Source organism: Camelus dromedarius, chromosome 25 (assembly GCF_036321535.1).
Source record: "Camelus dromedarius isolate mCamDro1 chromosome 25, mCamDro1.pat, whole genome shotgun sequence".
Classification (NCBI taxonomy): Eukaryota; Metazoa; Chordata; class Mammalia; order Artiodactyla; family Camelidae; genus Camelus; species Camelus dromedarius.
Window position 1 is genome coordinate 11,425,991 of NC_087460.1, and position 21,255 is coordinate 11,447,245.

The window sequence follows — 21,255 nt, forward strand, 5'->3', positions numbered from 1 at the left end:
TCATGAAGGAGGGGGATGGAGTGTTGCCATGAGTCTACTCATTATACGTATTCATTTTTCTTTCCATTGTCTTAAAACAGTCATTAGTGTGTATACACCTGCCTCTGCACTGTGTCATGTTTCCTTAAAATCCCTTTTGTTGTATGTTTCCGAAATGACTAGCAATTAGCTGGATAGTTAGGAAGAAACTGCAAACAAAATCCATCTATCATACCTTCTTTTCTCTTAGAGGCTCTCTGCTTGCTGCAGTTTGTGATCGTGAGTAAAAGGCGGTTAATGATTCCAGGCTTTGGTCCTTTCTGCTGAGAGGATTTTTTTCTCACTCTCCTCACTCTTTCATGATTTTAAGTGATCATATTCATCAGATCCCTGAAGCATGGCCAGGCCCATACATGGAAGTGCAGGGAATATGGACTTTCCATCTCCCTAGAAAACCCGAGCAGCACACTCTCGAACAGATTTTCCAACCCTGGCACTACAGGCATTTTGCAGGGGACAGTTCTTTGTCGTGGGGGCTGGCCTGCGCATTGTGGGATCTTCGGCAGCGTTGCTGGCTTTCACCCACTTGAGGCCAGTAGCACCTCCCCAGTTCTGACAGTCACAAATGCCTCCAGATATTGTCAGATGACCTCTCGCAATAAAATTGCCCTCAGGTGAGGAGTACTGCACTAGAGGAAGCTAGTGGAGTCTCTAGGTTCATAAAATCTTCAGATTACGGTTTAGTGATGTGAGAGACAAAGTTTAGCAAAATGGACAGCAAGATGTTAAAAATGGAAGAGAAAAATAACACTAATAAAAATGTGACTTTCACTCCAAAGATGGGAGGAAGTCCTCCCCTGCCCTCTGCCCCCAGACTGTAGCCGAAAGTTCACTTCTGATCAGTGGACGTGATGATAAAAAAGAATGGTTGTTCAGGTTGGACCTTGGCACAGCATCATAGACACTCCGCATGTGATGGCTTACTGATTGGCAGGTGTTTCCTTGTAACAGGACAACTCACTTTCTTTAAGAAGATATAGGCGCTTTTTATCAGACTGTTTCTCACCAGATCCAAAACACCTGAACTTAACAAAAATCTTCCAAGTCTGACTATTACCAGAGCTTTGTGGATATGAATTTATGATTATCAGGGTCGTTAGCGGCAGTGGTAGGATGGGAGATGTTAGGGAAGCTATCAGATGAAACTCTCCTTGATTCTTCTCAGACGAGGAGAGCAGCTGCTTTATGAACACAGATCCTGGCAACTGGAATCTGAAGGCAAGTTTCAAGTATTCAACAGCAGCATAGATTTCCAAGTAGGGACCTGGAGGCATGACAGAATTTATCTTATAAAAAAAGGAGGGAACGTGGAAATCATTCACCAGTATGCAGAAATGTTAAGTTAGCCTATTTTTACAAAATAATTTCAAATGGTATAGACAGAGAGGGAAACTTCTCAGAATATTTTTAATTGATGATGAAATATACAAAGTAGTAAGAGTTATTAAGGTATTAAAGTTAAAATCCTTAATAACCAGTATCAGTCTAATTACATACAGCTAAATTTAGAGCAGAATTTTCAACCTAAAGGTTATGAGATGGTGAGGAAATTAGAAGCAAGTTCTGCAACCAGTGTTTGTGTTAAGGAGTCAGTACGGGTCTCAGGGAAAGACATCAAGCTGAGAGAGAGGAAATCTGGAATCTAGCTTTAGCTCTTAAACAGTAAAATTTATGACCGTGAACAAGTCACCTGCCCTTCAGTTTTCACCTCCGTACAATGAAAGGATTGTGCTAGGCCTCTCCGACTTCTTTCAGGTCAGTACTTCCCTGATTGCCTGTGTTAGATTGACAGTTACTACCCCACTATTGCTACCCCAGTGTGGTAAGGGATATGTTATGTCACAGAACTTGATTTCTTCAAGTCAGTCATTTTTTCTTTCCAAGTTCTATGCTGCTGACTGGAGGCAGTGGATAGAGCAAAGCAGATGTGAGTTCAGACTCGGAGACAGATTATTATATGACTCCATCATCTGGGTCTCCCTCAGCTTCCTGCCTCTCCTCATCTGCAGCCTGAGAGAATGACTCCATCACCGTTCAAGCACTATGAGCAGAGTTATCTTAGTTAATGTTGCTCTTGTTCTATTTTATGCTTCTCTACTTCTTCACCTTCCCGTTGACGTCTGAATTCACTGTATTCTGGTTTATTTGTCCTCACCACACTGAACTGCTGTCAGGTAAGCCACTATTTCCTAGTTGCCAAATCCAGTGGTGACTTTCAGTCCCCTTCATACTGGCCCTCTCTCTGCAGTTTCTGGTGCTGTCTCTTCCCCACAAACCTCTCCCCTGGCTTTGCTGTTACTGCGCTCATCTTTCTCTTCACATTCTCCCGTTATCCTTTCTCTGTCTTCTTCCCAGGCTCCCCTTCTTCTGCTTGTCCTCACTATTGATAGTTCTCGAGGATTACACCTACTGCCCATTGCTATTCTCAGATTTATTCTCCCTGAAATAATTTCTTTTTAACATTTTATTGAAATATAAGTCACATACCATACAGTCCTCACATTTACAGTGTGTAGTTCATTGTTTTTTAGTATTTTCACAGATACATGCATCTCTCACCAGTGTCAATTTTAGAGCATTTTCATTACTTCATAAAGAAATCCCCCCCAAAAAAGAAAGAAATCCCATAACTTTTAGGTATTCTGCAACTCTAAGCAACTATTAATATACTTTCTGTCTCTATAGATTCACTTATTCTGCACATTTTGTGTGAGTGTAATCATACAATATGTGTTCTTTTGCAGTTGACTCTTTCACTGAGCATAATGTTTCAGAATTCATCCACGTAGTAGCATATATCAGAATTCATTTCTTTTTTATTGTTGAGTAATATATTGTATGGCTATACCACACTTTATCCACTCGTTAGTCAGAATACATTTAGATCGTTTCCACCTTTTGGCTATTAAGAATAGTGCTGCTATGAACATTCATATGCTACTTTGTGTGTGAACATATGTTTCATTTATCTTGGGTAAATACTCAGCAGTGGAATTGCTGGGTCTCATTCATTTCTAAGATTTAATTCACAGTATTTTGCAGATTCACTTCTAAGTCTGTATCTTTAGTTCAGACTCATTTACACCACAAGCTTCAGACAAATACAGGCACGTGCCTGCTTAGATTCTCACCCGGATACCCTGGAGACTGCTTCAAAGACAAAACATCCCAAACGGAACTCACCATCCTCTCAAAATTGCTTTCACCCCCTAAATTATTTATGTCTGTTCATGCCCCCACATACACCTGTTTGACTTGTCTCCTCCTTCTTTCTCTCTAGTCGTGTTTGGTCCACACTGTATTCTGCCAGCTTCTCTCCTGTATGTTCCTCAGGTCTGTCCTCACAATTCCCCACCTCATCTGCCCTCGTTCAGCAGTTCTGTCTTCCTTTACAATAGTTTAGCTTTTTCTCGTCTTAAGTTTTGTCATTCTCCAACCCCAAATCCACCAGTGTGACTCTTCTAAAAAGTAAATTGGAACTGCCACTCTCCTGCGTACGCTCCTTGTAACTCAGCACCACCTGGAGAATGAAGGACAAGCCCTAAAGTGCAGCCCCCTCTCGTTGTTTCTCTTGCTGCTCCTTGTCTGACACTTCAGGCTCCAGCAGCATTGAAAAGATTGTAGTTTCTGACACGTGCTGTCCTGCTTTTGCCCACATGCGTTTCTGAATACTGTTCCCTGCCTGCCATGTGTCTACAGTCTTCCCATCTCCCACTGCCCACCCCTCGGGCTTAGTGTCTGTATTAATATTCACTTTTTAAGATCCACAGACCCTCCTCTAGTAATCTCTCCCTTACCCTCTCCTCTCTTTCCACTCCAAGCAGGATGAAGTGCTCTTCCTCTGTCTTCACATAATGACCAGTAAGATTTTTATCAACACATTTACCACGTTCTGTTTCTTTCTCAATGACTTCTTTCCATTGACTTCTTGATTTCTGAGGACATTGACAGTGTTTGATCCCCAGAATCTAGCACAGTACCTGGAATATAATTTGTTACATTAATGATGTGTCCATACCTCTAATCACTGCAATAACCAAACCTATAGGTATTTCTAAACTTAGCACTTTGGTCTGCTTATTAGAATCCAGATACCACAATGCTCGGTTTTTCCTTTTATGTAAGCAGTCCTTTTCTTTAAACCATACTTATCTATACAAAGTATTTTACTTTACCTAACATTTCATTGCCTGCTTATCCTCCATTATCAGTGATGTTGGGAGAGGCAAAGTCTTATTATTGATACCTGATCCTTAGAACACAGTACATTTTGTGTCCTAATGTACCATGGGTTCTTTTTTTCTTCACTCCTGACCACCATATGGGTCCCTCTTTCTCAGCTCCTTCCCTGAGACTCACAGCAACTGCCTTCCAGTTGGTAGGCATCCTTCCTTCCCTTGAACTGCTGTTGAACTTAAGATCTAATGTTTGGGTGCCTTATAATATCCAAACTACATCCGCAGTTGAGGTTGCAGTTCTTTGAGCAAACTGACAGAATCATGGGGGCCTGAGCAAGCCCGTGGACACCTTGTCACCACGGTTGTGGGACATGGACACTAGGGACATTCACAGCAGCTACTTCAAGGAATTCCAAATCATAGTGGGAGCCATGGTGGCCAAGTGTGAATGGGGAAGGCTGTGGGAGGAAGTGAAGCAATGAATAAATGACACACAAGGAGCCAATATTCAGATGTATAAGGAAATGTGAATTAGAAGTTTGGATGACCAGATCTGAATATTTTATTGTCTATATGTATTTACATGCACTATAATGTATATGTCAGTCAAACTATAATAATTCTACCTAATAAAACTAAAAACAAAAAAAAAACAGAAATTTTCTTTTACTTTAGTTTCTACAAATCTGAGATAGAGATTATTAAATTAATAATGTATTTTCAGGCATTCAATACATTGCAAACCATATTTTTATTTCAGATTGATTTTCCAGCCACTGAGTGGGAGTTTATGAAACTGGATTCTGAAGAGAATAGAAGTGATCTTGAAGAACCACCAAAAGAGTGTTTAAAACATATTGCCAGACTGGCACAGAAACTGTCTCCCTTACTGTAAGTGCCCCAGTTCTTGTGAGTGACTTTTGCCTGCTGTTCACGATATCATCAGTCATGCTGGAAGCACTCATATCTTTAAAGCGGAACCTTCCTTCTCACATAACTCCTTTCATTTCCTAAAGTCACGCCTGTTGGATGGATCAACTAATGTGTAGGAGCTCAATCAGTCATTTTATGTATTTTTTAAAGATTTTTTTTTTGTGGCATGTAGCAACTTTAACTTTGGTCAAAGGAAAAATAAAAAGATTGGAAAACATTCAGTTCAAAACAACAAAGCAGAGACTGATGGATATATATCAGCATTAATTGCTCAACTATCCTTCAAGTAGGTAGAATAATGTTTTAGTAAACAGGAAAAAGAAAAATTTAATTATGATGGCAGATTAGAAAGAACGGACATAAATCAGGTTTTAATACCACTAAATTGGTAATTAAGGAGTACTTAAATTTTGTCAAACAGTAATTGCCCAGGGGAAAAAAAACTCAGGAAGAATTTCAAAAGAATACTAATTCTCTCTTTGTACTCACTATTTATTCTTACTATTTGGTAATATCTAAGCCACAAGTTGTGGGTTACTAACATGCCAAAAGCATAAAACTAAGAAAGCAACTCTCTCTCAGAGATTCTCTCTCTCTCTATCTCTCCCCCTTTCCATGTATATGTATATACACTATGATAAAATATATAACATAATAAAGCATTTTATTCCAATAATAAATTATGTAAAGATTTTGAAGGGGGCTGTAACGTGATCTGAATAATCTTTTTGAATGATCCCTTTGACTGAACATTGAAGAATGGATTGGAGAGGAAGGAAGAGTGGAAACAAGTAGTACAACAGAGTAGCTGATATAATATTTTAGGCAGGAGGTCATGGTCACCAGAACTAGGGTGATGGCAGTGGATGCTGGTAGTAATGGCTAGAGCTGTGAGCATATTTTGGAAGTTGCAGTGGATGCTGGTAGTAATGGCTAGAGCTGTGAGCATATTTTGGAAGTTGAGAAGACATAACTTGATGACTAATAGTAAATAGAGGTTAAGCCAATTGAGAAACCAGGAAGAATCAAGTTAAGTCAACGAAGAATATAAGGTTTTGAATTGATCAACTGGGCAGCTGTTAGAGTCTTTTTTCTGGAGGAGAAGTCAGTTTGAGACCTTCTAGACTGAGGTGCTGAATGTGATCTTGGGTACTCTTGTTGCTGCCCTGGTCTCTAATTTCAACTCGTCTTACTCTTTTCCTCATTCACTTCAAGCCGATGACATCAGTTTCCTTCACATATTTCACATGTGCTGTTCCTCTCCCATCTCAAGTCCTTTCTATTTGGTGTTTCCTCTACATGAAATACTCCTTCCTACTTCTTCACGTGACTGAATTATCTCTCCTGTAGTTCTTAATGTGATCTTCGCAAAGAGACCTTCTTTGATAACTCAATCTAACGAAGTTTTTCTCTACTATCTATCTTACTACCTTTTATGTCATCACACTTAACACAATATATTGTCATCTTCTTCATTAATGTATTTTTTTCTCTTTAGTTTATAAGAACTGAGAGAACAAAGAACCTGCCTGTCTTGTTTGTCACATTTCCAGTGCTCTACACTGTGCCTGATAAGTAATATGTATAAAATAAATGTTGTAATGAATAAAGTTCCTTTGCATACAGTGTGGTAGAAAAATTAGCTTAAGGGTTGAAAATGATGAAAGATACTTGTAGTCCTCATGACTCATATTTTGATGATCCATTGTCATACTAGACTGCTGTCATCTTAACTTGGTGAAGCATCTTTCTGCCCTCCTTACTCAAAAGTATAAAACCTTACATTTAAGTGTGTCACATATCAGAGGCTAATATATTTGTAATGAGAGATTTTTAAAATTTAAAAAGGTGCTATACTTTGACATTTAAATATATTAAAAATGTCAAAACTAACAAATAATAAGCACAGTAACTACCTTTAAATATTAAAGGTTTGTGTTTTTAAATGAACCCCAGTGAATTTTAACTGGTTTTATACTTCAGCTTCTATTTAAGTGAATAACTTATACATAAAATAAGCAACGTTTTCCTGTTTCACCCACTCAAGTACAATTACTAATGCTCAGTAGAGTACAATTTCATTCTGCACTGTGAAAACAGATGGAGAACAGCCTTCAATATGGTAAAACCTATGTTAGAATTAGATTAAATTCATTTTCAAAATACCACATTTTATCATTTAGTTGGTGACTTAATTGTTCCTTCTTTCAAATTGATCAAATGTAATCAGTCAAAAAGTTCAGACTCAGTGAAATTTAATGAAAATATACCCTTACAATTTGTAAAAATAAGAAAGAATACCTTCTTCATGGCAACTAAAAGAATGTGTCTGATGTAAAGAAAATTCCAGGGTATAAGATACAAAAAGTTTGTTTTGAAACAAATGCTTCTACTTCTAGCTGTGAAGATTACCTATGACTAGACTAACCCTCCTGACTTAAAGAAATACGACACAAATACAAATGAAACAACTGGTTTCAGAAACTGAATAGGCAGGGCTTGAGGGGAGCCCATGAATAAAGTGGCTTTCAGCCCACAGGCATTTTCTGTATCATAGCTCCAGGAGGTATAATTAAGAAGAGCATGTAGGTCTTGCTGAGATTAACCAAAAAAAAAAAAAGCAGCAAAGATCAGTTTAATGAGGCTGAGGCAGCTGGAATTTCCAGAGCATAATAGTGGAGAAAAGGAAGATATACAGGGTAGGAGCCACAGACACAGGTACTGGGGTCCCCTTAAATATTTAGCTGAGTACTAAACTACTCATAAGCAGAGATTTTCTAGGGACTGCAAAAGAAGCACTACAGGGAGATGTGAAATAAATGTAGATTCTAGAAGTTGTGCAACGCTGGGAGACATAGAAATTCTTGCCGGTGAGAATGGAGAAGGATCAGAGGATGCCTCAGGCATTCAGTAAAGAAACCAGAAAGATGCATATTAGGAGTAAGTGTGCTGTAGCCTGAGATTAAGGACCATGCTAGGCCTAGTCTGGCAAATTGTACAAACAAGCCTCAAAGGATCCAGCTGATCTGCTAGTAATTAAATTGCCTGCTAAAAAATGAAAATATTTAACACTCAAAATACAGCAAAATGGAGGCTCTCAACAATGCAGCAATTTAAATGTTAGACATAGGAAGAGTGAGAACATATAACCATAGCCCAGGATGGGGGCAAGCAGTTAACAGAAACAGATCCAAATATTTTTAAGTTAGCAGATAATTATTTCAATATGACTATTATAAAGACATTTATGGATTTAAATAAAAAGATACATGTGAGTGAACAAATAAAGCCTCAGTAGAAAAATGGAAATTTAAGAACTGAAAAACAATATTTAATTTTTAAAAATCACTGGAAGGTTTAATAGATTGCATAATCAAGAAAAAAGAACAGTGAGCTTGAAGAAAGGGCAACAGAAATCATAACATGTTGAAGTACAGAAAGAGCAAAAACATCCTGAAAATAGCCTTGTGACCTCTGGGACAGTATCAAGCAACATAATATGTGTATATTGGACACACAAGAGAGAAGAGATTGAGGTAAAAAAAGAAATACTTAAAGTGAAAATAGCCAAAATTTTGTAAGTTTGATTAAAAAAATCAACTCACAAATAAAAGAAGTTTAGTAACTCCTTAGTAGGCACATGGGTGCGCACGCGCACACACACACACACACACACACACACACATCACCTAAGCACATTATAGTCAGATTTCTGAAAACTAAAGATAAACATACTTTTTTTTTTTCCCTAAAGCATCAGAGAAAATCAGCAAGTTGCATTCATGGAAACAACTCTAATTCTGCAGATTTCTCATTAACTGCAGATTTCTCATTAGAAACAATGGAAGCCAAGACATTAGAACATTATCTTGCATTTTGGAAGAGGAAAAGAAAATCTATCAACTTAAAATTCTATGTTCAGTAAAATTACATTTCAAAAATGAAGACAAAATGAAAACATTTTCAATTCAACACAACTGAATTAGTTTATTATAAGCACGTCTGTACTATTAGAAATGTTAAAGAGAATACTTCACACTGAAAGAAGTGGTAACTGAATGGACACTCAAAACTACAAGAATAAATGAAAAGCATCACAACAGGAAAATAAGTATATAATAAAAATATTTTTATTTACACATTTGTTTATTTATTTAAAAATAATTAACCATTAAAAAATCACAATGTACAGCTGGGTTTGTAATATATAAAAATAAAATGTATAACAACTATAATAAGAATGAGAAATTTAAAAAAAGTGTAGTGTTCTAAGGTCCTTATAGATAGGGTAGTGTAATATTAATTGTGGTTGGCTGTGATAGGCTAAAAAAATATTGTGATCCCTAGAGAAGCCACATCCCCAAATTTTAAGAGTACATTTAAAAAGCAAAAAGACAACAAAATTTAAAATTTTAAAAATCCAAAAGAAAACCAGAAAAAAGAAGAAATAGTTTGGACAAAAAAATTAATAGCAATATGGTTGATTTAAACCCAACCATGTCAATATTCTGTTAAATATAAATGAATAAAAACTTCAGTTAAAAGGCAGAAAATGTTAGCCTACATTACAAAAATAATATCCAACTTTATGCAGCTATATATAGGCATATATTTTAAATATAAGGATTCAGCTAGATTAAAATTAAAAGAATGGGAAAAGGTATACAAGGAATCGTACCATCTTGATATATTTTGAAAAGAAATTTGATAGAATTCAATATCCATTCATGATTAAAAACTCACAAAACTGGATATAGAATGGAACTTCCTCAACCTTAAAATTCTGAGTTAAATCTAGTTCTATGGAAGAATCTAGAGTTAATAACATATTAAATTGTCCAAGAATGAGTGTTTCCCTCTAAGACTGGAAACAAAACAAGGATTTTTGTCTAAATATTCCTCTTCAGTGTTGTAGTGGAAGTCCTAGCCAGTGCACTATGGCAATAAAAATAAGTTTTAAATGTGTAAAGTTGGAAAGAAAGAAAGAAAACTAACTCTATTTTCAGAAGAATGATTATGTAAGATCACAGCATTTGAGATTAATGTACAAATTACTACTGTATCCCAGTTAAAAAATATTATTTTAAAAAATTCTGTTTACACTATTAAAATCTCTACACCTAAAAGTAAAAAAAAAAAAATTGCTAAGAGAAATTAAAGAAAGCCTAAGTAAATGGAAGGATATACCATGTCATTGATTAGAATAATCTCTATTGTTAAGATGACAGTTCTATTTCTCCCGAAATTAGTGCTATAGATAAAACTATACACCCATTAGAATGGGTACTATTTCAAATAGGCAAAATCAAGTGTTGGCAAGAATGCCATAAATTGGATCTATCATACTCTGCACATAATAAAGTGTTACAGCCACTTCGGGAAATAGTTTGACAGTTTCTTCAAAAGGTAAACAAACACCTGACAATCATCCAAGTCATTCCCCTCATAGGTGCTTTCAGGGAGAAATTAAAAATACTTCCGTACAAATGCATGCACATAAATGTTCACAGCAGCTTTATTCATAATATCCCAAAATAGGAAACAACCCAAATGTCCATCAGATTTGGGAAAGGATAAGCAAACTGATAGATTCACATAAAGAAATAGTACTCATTAATTAGAAGGAATAAGCTGATACACTCAACAATATGGATAATTTCAAAAACAATTTGTACTGAGTGAAAGAAATTATACACAAAAGAATATTGACTCTGATTCCATTTATATGAAGTTTGAAAACAGTTGATACTGATCTAGAATGGAAAAAAATCATACCAGCTTGCCTCCGGTGGCACAGGAAAACTGTTTAATATCTTGAAAGGAATTTGGTTTTTACTTGGTATATACATTTGTCAAAAGTTGAAGAACTGAATCTGCATTCTCTTTTATGTAAACTATGTTTCAATAAAAGTAGATAAAAGGAAAAAATATCGTTGTTCAATATTGGAAAAAATAGAACTTAAGTAAAACAAAATAATTTGTGTTAGTACTATGGTAATAATTTTGTTGACGGGATTTTTTTTTCCTTCTGAGGGCTTTCTGGTGAGGAAGCTAGTGACAAAGCAGAAAAGAGCCCCACATGTACCTTAAAATCATCCTCTGTAATCCAGTTCTTTCGTTTTGCAGATGAAGATGCCTTCAAAAGAAATTGCAGAGAAACATTGATACTTAAATTTTTTTTAATATTTCTCATTATCCTTCTCGGGAGTTTTAGCTAATTTAAACTGAGCAACAGAGTGTCAGTTTGGAGGAGACAATGTTAAAAAGCTGTCATTGTCATGTGAGAAATGCTGTCCTTCAGTTGAACTGTGGTCCTGAATGCTTTTGCTGGAGTGTGAGCAAAACATGATAAGCTGTCAGTGACTCGGTGGCCCTCGTCCTAGACTTAGACCCATTTGGGACCACTCTCCGAGGAGAAATGCTTGCGCATTTAAAGAAGTCCTTTTCACTGGCATTTTAACTCCAAACTTCCAGGAAACTCTGAGAATTTAAAGCCAGAATCCAGGGATGAATTGAGATACTTGTTTTTGAAGTTTTGAGCAAAAACTTCTCTGACCTTTGATGAAACTTGGTTGGAAATGAAGGAATATCATCTTTAAAATATGCCTTTTCTTCACAGGCCCACTTGGGTCTGAGTTAATTTGTAAAGAAAGTAAGAAAGTAAATGGTTGATTACCTCTGCTCTCAGCAGTACATGTTACAAGATTCAGATAAACTTGGTCTGCCTTAAAGGAGACAGAGACTCTGCCAACCAAAATGACATTTTTTAAAAAGTGGCAAAGATAGGAGGGAGGAAAAATAAATATGAATTATCTGAACTGAAGTTTATTTTATTTTCCTTTCTTCAAAAGAATAAAGTTAGTGGGAAATAAGCTTATGAAAATAACCTATCAAACTGTCTCAAGAAGATAAAGGACTTATTTTCTAAAATAAAAGTCAAAGAACTAGACTAACATTTTGTACTGTGTATTTACAGGAAACATTTGTTAGTGTAGCAAACTCCAGTAAATCATAGTTTCCAATCTGGTTTTGCAGACTCTCGGAGGAAAAGAGAAGATACTTATGGTTTTATCGTTTCTACTGCAATAATGAAAATTGCTCCCTTCCCTTGGTCCTGGGTAGTGCCCCTGGATGGGATGAAAGAACTGTTTCAGAAATGCATACCATTTTGAGAAGATGGAAATTTTCTCACCCTTTGGAGGCACTTGGACTTTTGTCTTCCAGGTAAGAATTGCATGGCAGGCATGATAATACTAATGAGAACAACTTGTTTGAAGAGAAGAACTGTAGGACCATATGATTAATTCAATAGCTGTTCTGTTTGTTTCCAATTTCAGTAGCTATGGATATTAAATTTAGATAAGTAAACTATGAATATAAATTTTAAGTAAATAAACTATGATTGTGTCTTTTGTACTAAACTTGAAGTATAATGGTCGTAGTTTCTTAAATTAAAAGTCTAGTTGCTCTTAGAGAAATAATCAAAGAAACTGAATAGGGAAAAATAAAATTCTCTATTCCTTCTCCTCTCAAAAGAAGAGTTCTTAAAAATTGGAACAATATCTTTTACTATTTGAAATATGCAAAGTGTGGCAAATTACCCTGCTTAGGTATTCAATTAATAAGCCAATGACAATGATAGGAATAAAAGGAAGAAAACCCACCCCTTATATATTCTTTAGATGTCCCCTCAGAATAAAATGCATGGGGCTGGGAGGTGAGGTGAGGTAACGATGTCATCTTCTAGTTAAGGATGTCATCTTCTAGTTATGGTTATCAGAGGGAGTGGAGGGTGGAAAGGGGTAAATTGGGAGCTCGAGATTTGCAGATACTAACTACTATATGTAAAATAGATAAACAACAAGTTTATACTATATAGCACAGGGAACTATATTCAATATCTTGTAACCTATAATTAGAAAAGAATATGAAAATGAATATATGTATGTATATATATGAGTGAAGTATTATGCTATACACCAGAAATTGACACAACATTGTAAAATGACTATACTTCAAAAAAAATCCATAGCCAACCTTTTTAAAAAAATGTAAAAGTAACAATTCACAGAATAAGAGAAGATATTAGCAAATCATATATGTAATAAAGGAATTGTATCCAGAATGTATAAATATTCTTACAACTCAACAACAAAACAGTGAATAACCTAATTTTAAAGGGTCAAAGGATCTGACATTTCCCCAAAGAAAATATGCAGATGTCCAATAAACACATGAAAAGATGCTCAACATCATTAACCACTAGGGAAAGAGAAATAATAACCACAGTAAAGTATAACTTCACACTAACCAGGATGGCTGTAATCAGAAAGACAATAAGCTTTGGCAAGGATGTGAAGACACTATAAATTTCATGTATTGCTGGTGGAATGTAAAATGGGGCAGCCACTTTGAAAAACAATTTGTCAGCTTATTAAATATTAAACACTGAGTCACCATATGACCCAGCCATTCCACTGTTAGGTATATCCTCAAGATTAATGAAAAATAGGTCCACTGAGAAACTCATACATGAATGTTCAGACCAGCATTATTTGTAATAGCAAAAAGGTAGAAACAAATCAAATGGCCATCAACTAATGAATAGATAGATAAAATGTGGTCTATCCATGCAATATAATATTATTCAATAATAAGAAAGAACGAATATTAATATATGTTACATCATGAATGAACCTTGAATACATGCTAAGCAAAAGAAGTTAGTCACCAAAGACCACATATTGTAAGAAATGTCCATCATATTTATAAGAAATTTCCAGAATAGGCAAATCAATAGAGACAGAAAATACATTAGTGGTCACTTGGGCCTAGAGGAAGTTGGAGGAAAATAGGGGGTAATTGCCAATGGATATGAGGGGTTTTTTTGTGGCTATGGCTCCACAACTTTGGGAACATGCTAAAAACCATTAAATTGTACACTTTGAGGAAACTGTATGATATTTGAATTATCTCTCTGTAAAGCTATTAAATTTTTTTTAAGAATAATTATAAAAGTAAAAACTATGACTATATCTCTAAGCATAATTTTCTTATGGAACAACTTTCTAAAGTTTCTAAAGAATTCACTGGTTTTTTTTTTTTGTAATTTATTACTGTTTTATTAAGATGTGCCTTGATCTATTTTAAAGACATTTAAATGTGGTAACTGATATTTTTTGTAAAGTTCATGGAATATTTCTTACAGACATCTTTGTCAAAATGAAGCCTATAATACTGCAGAGTTTTGTTGCTTGTAAAATGAAAAGAGTCACTACACACACTTCAGTATTCTCTGATTCCTGATAACCAAGCATAATTCTTATAGGAGTCTTCTCTACCTAAAACAAATGTTGAACATCTATTTGATTCACTTAATGTTTTAAGTCTAAATATCGGATTTTTGCTTAATGCCTTTTAATACTATTAATAATAATATTATTATCTACAATATTATCTACAATAACCCTTAAGGCAAACCCTATTATTATTTCAATATTACCCATGAGGCAACTGTGGCTTACAGGGGTTAAGTTGCCCAGGTGACACCAGTAAGTTTAGGAGCTGGAGTTAAACCCAGAGGTTCAGAGCTTGCTGACTTCACCACTGTGACTTACAGTCTTCCGGCATAAATACAATTTACTTACATACTAAATATGTAAATAAAATGATCATAAAATAGTTTGATTGTGGTAAATAATAGTACTTAACCTTCTTATGCTTGGATGTTTCTATTTCACTGTGTAATTTCTTTTTATCTGAATAATTAGAGGTTACAGGGACGAGCTTCAAGTAGAGTGCTACTTATTAAGCATCATTCAGGAAACTTAGTAGAAATTTGATTTATATGCACATTGAACCTGGTAAGTTCCTTATCATGCATCAAAGAAGGTCACTGAAAAGGTTGGAGTATTTCCATTGTACTTAGCCTTTGACTCCCACTCTCAGTTTAACGGAACTATTAAAACACTTAAGGACAAGCTGTTTCCAGAAATGAACCTTTCAACTTCTCTAAATTCAAAAGCTGAGTTTTCTGAGACAAACAGTATGTGCTTGTTAAGTGAGTTGTCAGAGTGAGTTCTTCAGAGATCTGTATTTTCTCCCCTTTTAATAGTCTATTTTTTCAATGGCTTAACCTCTTGAGAACTGGTGTGCATCATTTCTAGCTTGGATAATTTTTAATACTTCTGATTACTTAATCCTGTTTGAAGATTCACCACCTCCTTTTGTCGTATTTTTAGCAAGAGACATGTTGAGATTTGATTTAGCACGTGTGGGCCATAGGGTGTTAATACATCCATGGCTGAGCGTTAGCCATGTGTTCACCGGGTACTGATACTTCCATTAGAGAAGACAGTCCTGTCAGAATAATAGAGATCAAGGGCTAAGATCGGTAGTTCTTGGCAGATGGTGGCTATTTTCTTGAACCCTGATGCACAGGCACAACTGTTCAACTGCTAATAGCAGAAATTACCCAAGGAATTCGAAGGCAGTTCAAAGAAAGTATTAATTTAAAAATAGAAACTCTGAATTGGCATCAGAGGATTACATCAGAAGCTTAAATAAAAATTTGACAAGGTACCAGAACCTGCCATCCTACGTGATGTAAAATGATGGTTTTGCAGGAAGAAGAGCAATACTTAATAGGTAGTGCCTCAGCTTTCAAATCAGTTTCCTTGGGAAAATGTTCCACGAAAATGTTTGCACCAAACCACTATATTCTTCATTGTGGAGATGAATTTCATGCTAAAGCCATTCTTAACTAGCATTGTAAGCAGGCAGAATAGAATATGAGAAGGGACACAGCTATAACTTCCACATTTAGCTAAATAATGAAGTGATGGACGATGGTGTATCTTTTCCATTTATTTATTGAGCAAAAATATGTGTACATAGGAATCAGCATGCAATAAATCAAAGAAACAAGAATAAGTCAAAGTGACTGTCTCTAAAAAATATACAATTTAGAGGGAAAGACTCAAGCTGAATATCACCACACAACAGTACTCTGTACTGTTGTCAAAGTATTGAGTGCTGTGTGCCCCCAAGGGAGAGAGGCAAATTCTTTCAGAGAAAATAAGAAAAGCTTCACAAAGAAATTGCATTCTGACTTGAAACATTCATAGGAATTTCCTGAGTGGAGAAGAGAGGAAATGGCATTCCAGAAAGAAAGATTAGCATGATCACAGTTATGGGGGTTCAGAGAATAGTGAGTAATTTCACATAATACTAGAAGGACATTGTACTGGGAGACAAGGTTGAAAAGGGTGGTTCAGTTTAGATGGAGGCCTCATGAATCAGGTGGTTACTATGAACTAACTTTACTGCAGCCTATGGAATTTTAAGAATGGGAGCCTTGCAATCGGATTAATTTTATACAAGGTTAATTCTGTGAATTAATGTGAAGGGTGGACTGAAAAAAAGAGTAGAAAAAGAGCAAGGATATTAGACAGATGTCAGGTTTTGAAATAGTCTGCTTGAAAAATGGTCTGGGCCTGATCTAGGCATCAGGAGAAATTTACAGAGCAGATCTGAGAATCATTTCAGAGCAAAGTGAAAAAGAGAGAGGAAAAAAGGAAGATTTTTGAGCTTTCTGATTTGGGTAAATGATGGCTAATTACATCATTAACCAAGACAATAGTTGTAGAAGAAGGAGCACATTTGGTTAGTGAAGTTGGAGGCTATACTTCAAGGTCCTGCAGAGGCAATGGAGGGAAATAAATTGTGTCTCTTAGAATCACATTGATCGTAAAGGCAAGAGAATCGCAGAGGAAGTAAGAAAAAGATTTTGAGGTATGGGGTTCTTATATTTGTTTAAATAAAAGAGCTTCAAGCATATTTACAAGCTGATATGAAGGATCATGCAGGGAAGATGAGAAAACAGAGATGAGTGAAGTGACAAAATGAGAAGGCACCACAATAGCCTGGACCAGAAATGCAAATGGGAAATTTATCCAAGGAAAGGAATAGAGTCGCTTGTTCCTCTCAGGTGGGAGGGAAGGAAAACTACGAATACAATTATAGATAAGTATGGAGATGGAAGAGAAAAATGAGAACGTTTCAGTGTTCTCCAGGAAGGAAGAGTCAAGGCAAGATGCTAAAAATGAAGAACATAGAATTGCATAAACCCAAAGATATGTATGTATCTTGCCTTTGTGTCCTTTTGAAGAGTTTCTGGAGTTGCTTCCAAATTTCACGGCTGACAACATAAGCTTTGAAATCAAATATATCTGTCTCTGCCACTTATTGCATACATGACCTTGGGTGAGCTTCTTTATCTATAAAATGGGAGTAATAAGCATCGTGTACCTCACAGGATAAAGTACTTATGAGAGAATTCAATAAACGCTACCAATCGTTCTTATCGCCATCCTCTTCATCATAACTGTATTTTTAAGAGTGTTTAAAGTTTTCAGATTTTTTTCAGTGCCAAATTGTACATATCAATAAATTCATGGGAGCAATTTCATTTCTAGTAAGCTTAAATAAGCTTAAAGTCACTTGTCAAAAAATATATGATAAAAGAGTTAGCAAGTTAATAAACATTTGACAATTGAATCATGACTTACAGTTTACTTACTAAGCACTTTGAATATGTGATTTGACCTACAAAACAATCTCCTTAATAATGTTACCAACATCAACAAATTCCCCTGTTTTACTGAACCCCATTTTACAGATGGAGAAATTGAAGCCTAATTTGTCCTTTCATTTACTCAGTGGGTACTTATTCATGCAAGGCCCTTATTAGGCCCTGAAGCTAGCATGCTAAGCAAAAGGAAACATAGACTTGCCTTTATGGCGTTGCAGTCTACTGGAGGTGGGGAAAAACAGGCCATTACCAAATTATGTATGAAATATAAAATAACAGGTATTATAAACAGCTCTGAGTGAAAACACATGGTTCTGCAGTAACGTGTAACAAGAGACCCAGACCTTTCTTCCAGAGTGGGAAAATTCTTCCCCGAGGAAATTACGTTTGAGTTCAGATCAAAGACGCATGGGAATGAATTGGTGAAAGGAGAGAATAAGAGTTTTCCCGGGAAGAGGGAATTATAAACTAGAGGAACTGCATTTAGGAAACTAGAAGGCATAAATGATTCTAAGTGAGAGAATGTTTTGAATTGGTTTGCATCTTTCAAAGATCACTCTGGCTTCTAAGTAAATCATGGATTTGATGAGGGAAGCAAAAGTAGATGAGAGAGGACCAGTTAGGAAGTTACGAGAGTGGTTCAGGTTTCAGAGAAAGGCAACTCGGCCTTCGAAGGTGGTACTGGTGACCTGTTGAAATGAACAGAACATTTTGGAGTAAAAATGACAGGGTTGAGTGGTGAGGGATAGCGAAAAAGAGGAATGTCAAGGATTACTCTTAGGTGTCTGTTTTATGTAAGGTAGATCATAGAAACATTTCATAAGATGTGGCACACTGGGTGACACGGATTATAGAAGAATCCTGCAGTTCCGCCTTTTGTATGTTGGCTTTGAGGTGTGGTGGTTCAAGAAAGATATGTAAGCTACAGACCCCAGTCTGGAAATCATCCAGAGAAGGATGGGAATTAAGTGAAGGGAGTGGATAAATTTGTTTAGAGAGAACGAGCATAAGACAAGAAGAGCCTGCATATTTATATTTAGACTCAAAATCCCCTATTCTTTTTCTTAGCTTAATGCTGCTTTTGCATGTAACGTTTAATGGATCCAAACATAAAATCTCTACCTTGTACTTTCAATATACCACTTGCTTTCTGTAGTGCCTTTCTAAGCTTGTCTATAAATAAAATCAAAATAGACTCATAGAAAGGAACAAAATCAATAACTACTCTTTGATTTTAAATAATAATTTTAATTAATTAATCCCATGACTATATAGTTAATTCCCCAGTTTTTATGTGCAAGTCCAGAGACTGTCCGTCAGGAAATATCCATGTAGTTCCTGCATCTCTTTGTACCTAGGATTCATTCTTATTCCTTCTGGTTCATGACTAGACTAATGCTGCAGTCCAATTAAACAAATTACACTGCCCACTGTTATGTGTCTCTGTTGGTCTATTTAGAATGAAATAAATAATGTACTCAAGTTAGTCTGGTGCATTTTATGTAAGTGTATATAATAATATCTAGTCAAGAGATAAAAAGGCCTTACTAGAAGTACTATAAAAGGCCTGCTGGCCTAGTATTCTGGGTATTTGGATTCTAGTTTCAGTGCCACCAAAGAATGGCCTTAGGAAAACAGCTCACATTTTCTGAGTTTCAGTTTCTTCATCTGTATAAGAAGGAGATTGAACCAAGTCTCCAAGTTTCCTTGAGTTCTAATATTCTGTAACGATGTGAAAATCCTTGAAGGAGCATGAATTATTCAGTAGCTAAAGGTTGACAATCATCTTAGAGAAGCCTTATTCACCACTTTTCCTGGAAAAGAAATTTCTTCTGTCACATCTGATCGTTTTTAGTACTAGAAAAATAGCAAAAATACTCATATTGACATTTTTCTTCCAAGCTGATGCTGAGGGTGTCACCAGACTCAAAACCTGTTGGAAAAACAGTTCTGTACTTCTGATGGGTTTCTAATTCTAACCTGACACTGGGGCTTTTAACTGCGAATAGCCTCCTGGCATTCTGCATGAATTCTTACTGTATTTTCTGAAGTCTGACATTTCTGTTACACTTAAATTTGATCTCAGATCTCTGCCTTTCAGTTTACTCCAAGTTGCTTTTTCTTAAAGGTTGACATTGGTTACATTGCATTCAGCTTTCACCCGTTACTTCAAAAGTTCATTGAGTAAGATTTTGACCCCAAATCATTTTTCAAAGTAGAAAAAGAAGAGCAAAAGAGAAAAACAATGATATGGGAAGAAAATAAGAAAGGAGTAGAAATGACAAAATAACAAGTCAAATGGAAAAAGTTGAGAGATGTATTTTTCTGTTGAAATTTCATTTCACAACTCCATTGGTCCTGTTGAAGCTTGTCTGAATTCTTTGTGATATTCTTATGGCCCTCTGAAATGAGAGGAATTGTAAATGTTTGAGGGAAAAGAGGAGGAATTACAATTCCCAAGTCTAAACGTTGGTCAGATGACTTCAAAGCCAATTCTTTGCTTAGGGAAGACATAGGTTAATCTGCTGCTGTTTTAGAAACAGGGCACAGGTGCTGATTCTTTGACTCATGGCCCCAAGGCAGTAACACATGCCAAAATTATGTTGTACATTCGAAGCTCTCAAAGTGAGGTCTACAATCCCCGAGATGTTTACAGTGGTGTCACAAGGTCTAAATTATTTCCATAATAATTCTAAGCTGTCATTTGTCTTTGTCACACTCATTCACTCATAAGTGTAGAGTGGGGTTTTCTAGATACTACATGACATGCAGTGTTGCAACAAATTTAATACTGAAGCAGACAGGAGAATTCAGCTGTCCTCTGTTAAGCCAGACATAAAAGACAAAAATGTTAAACAATATTATTCTTCTCACTAAATATTTTTGTGAGAACATAGCTATATTTCATAGAACCATACTGTTCATGTTAACAGATAATGGGTTTATTAATGTCACCTAAAATGAATTGATAAATATTTCTTTAATGTTCTGGTTTTATTTCTAATGGTAATTATTGATAGGTATAATCTACATAAACAAAACTCTTTGGAATCTTCAATAATTTTTAAGAGTGTAAAAAGGTCCTGAGGACCCCCCCCCCCCAACACACACATACAACATAGGAGAACTGTTGTACTGCAAACTCTAAGCACCGGTCAGTTTCTGCTTCTATCTCAAGCCAAAGAATCACGTAAATACTTGATACTCTTCCTTTCCTGTCCATTTAAAGATTACAATCCCAACTTAATTCTCTACTTGACTTCAAACTGTGTGTTTACCCTATATTGTTGGTAAAATATAGAGTGGATATTTCACTGACGTGTCTTTGGAAAACGTTCATTTTGAATTTGGTTTAATTTCACTTAATTGTTTCACATTTTAAGTGTTTAACCACATGTACTTAGATTCCTTTCATCAACTTTTAAAATCTTAGTCTTCAAGGAGTATTTTTTCTTTGTGACTGAATGTCCTCATTGGACAATAAGCTATTTTTAGGTAATTCCTTAGCAATTA

At 35.7% G+C, this 21,255-nt stretch overlaps 1 protein-coding gene across 1 annotated transcript in view; it reads left to right on the plus strand.

The window, feature by feature from the left end:
• The window catches only part of PIK3C2G (phosphatidylinositol-4-phosphate 3-kinase catalytic subunit type 2 gamma), a 266,488-nt gene that overhangs the window by 89,743 nt on the left and 155,490 nt on the right, over positions 1 to 21,255 (plus strand). Inside the window, exons 15-16 of the mRNA XM_031444030.2 lie at positions 4,978 to 5,108; positions 12,186 to 12,374. Coding sequence (XP_031299890.2) covers positions 4,978 to 5,108; positions 12,186 to 12,374 — 320 coding nt within the window. The remainder of the gene's footprint in view (positions 1 to 4,977; positions 5,109 to 12,185; positions 12,375 to 21,255) is intronic.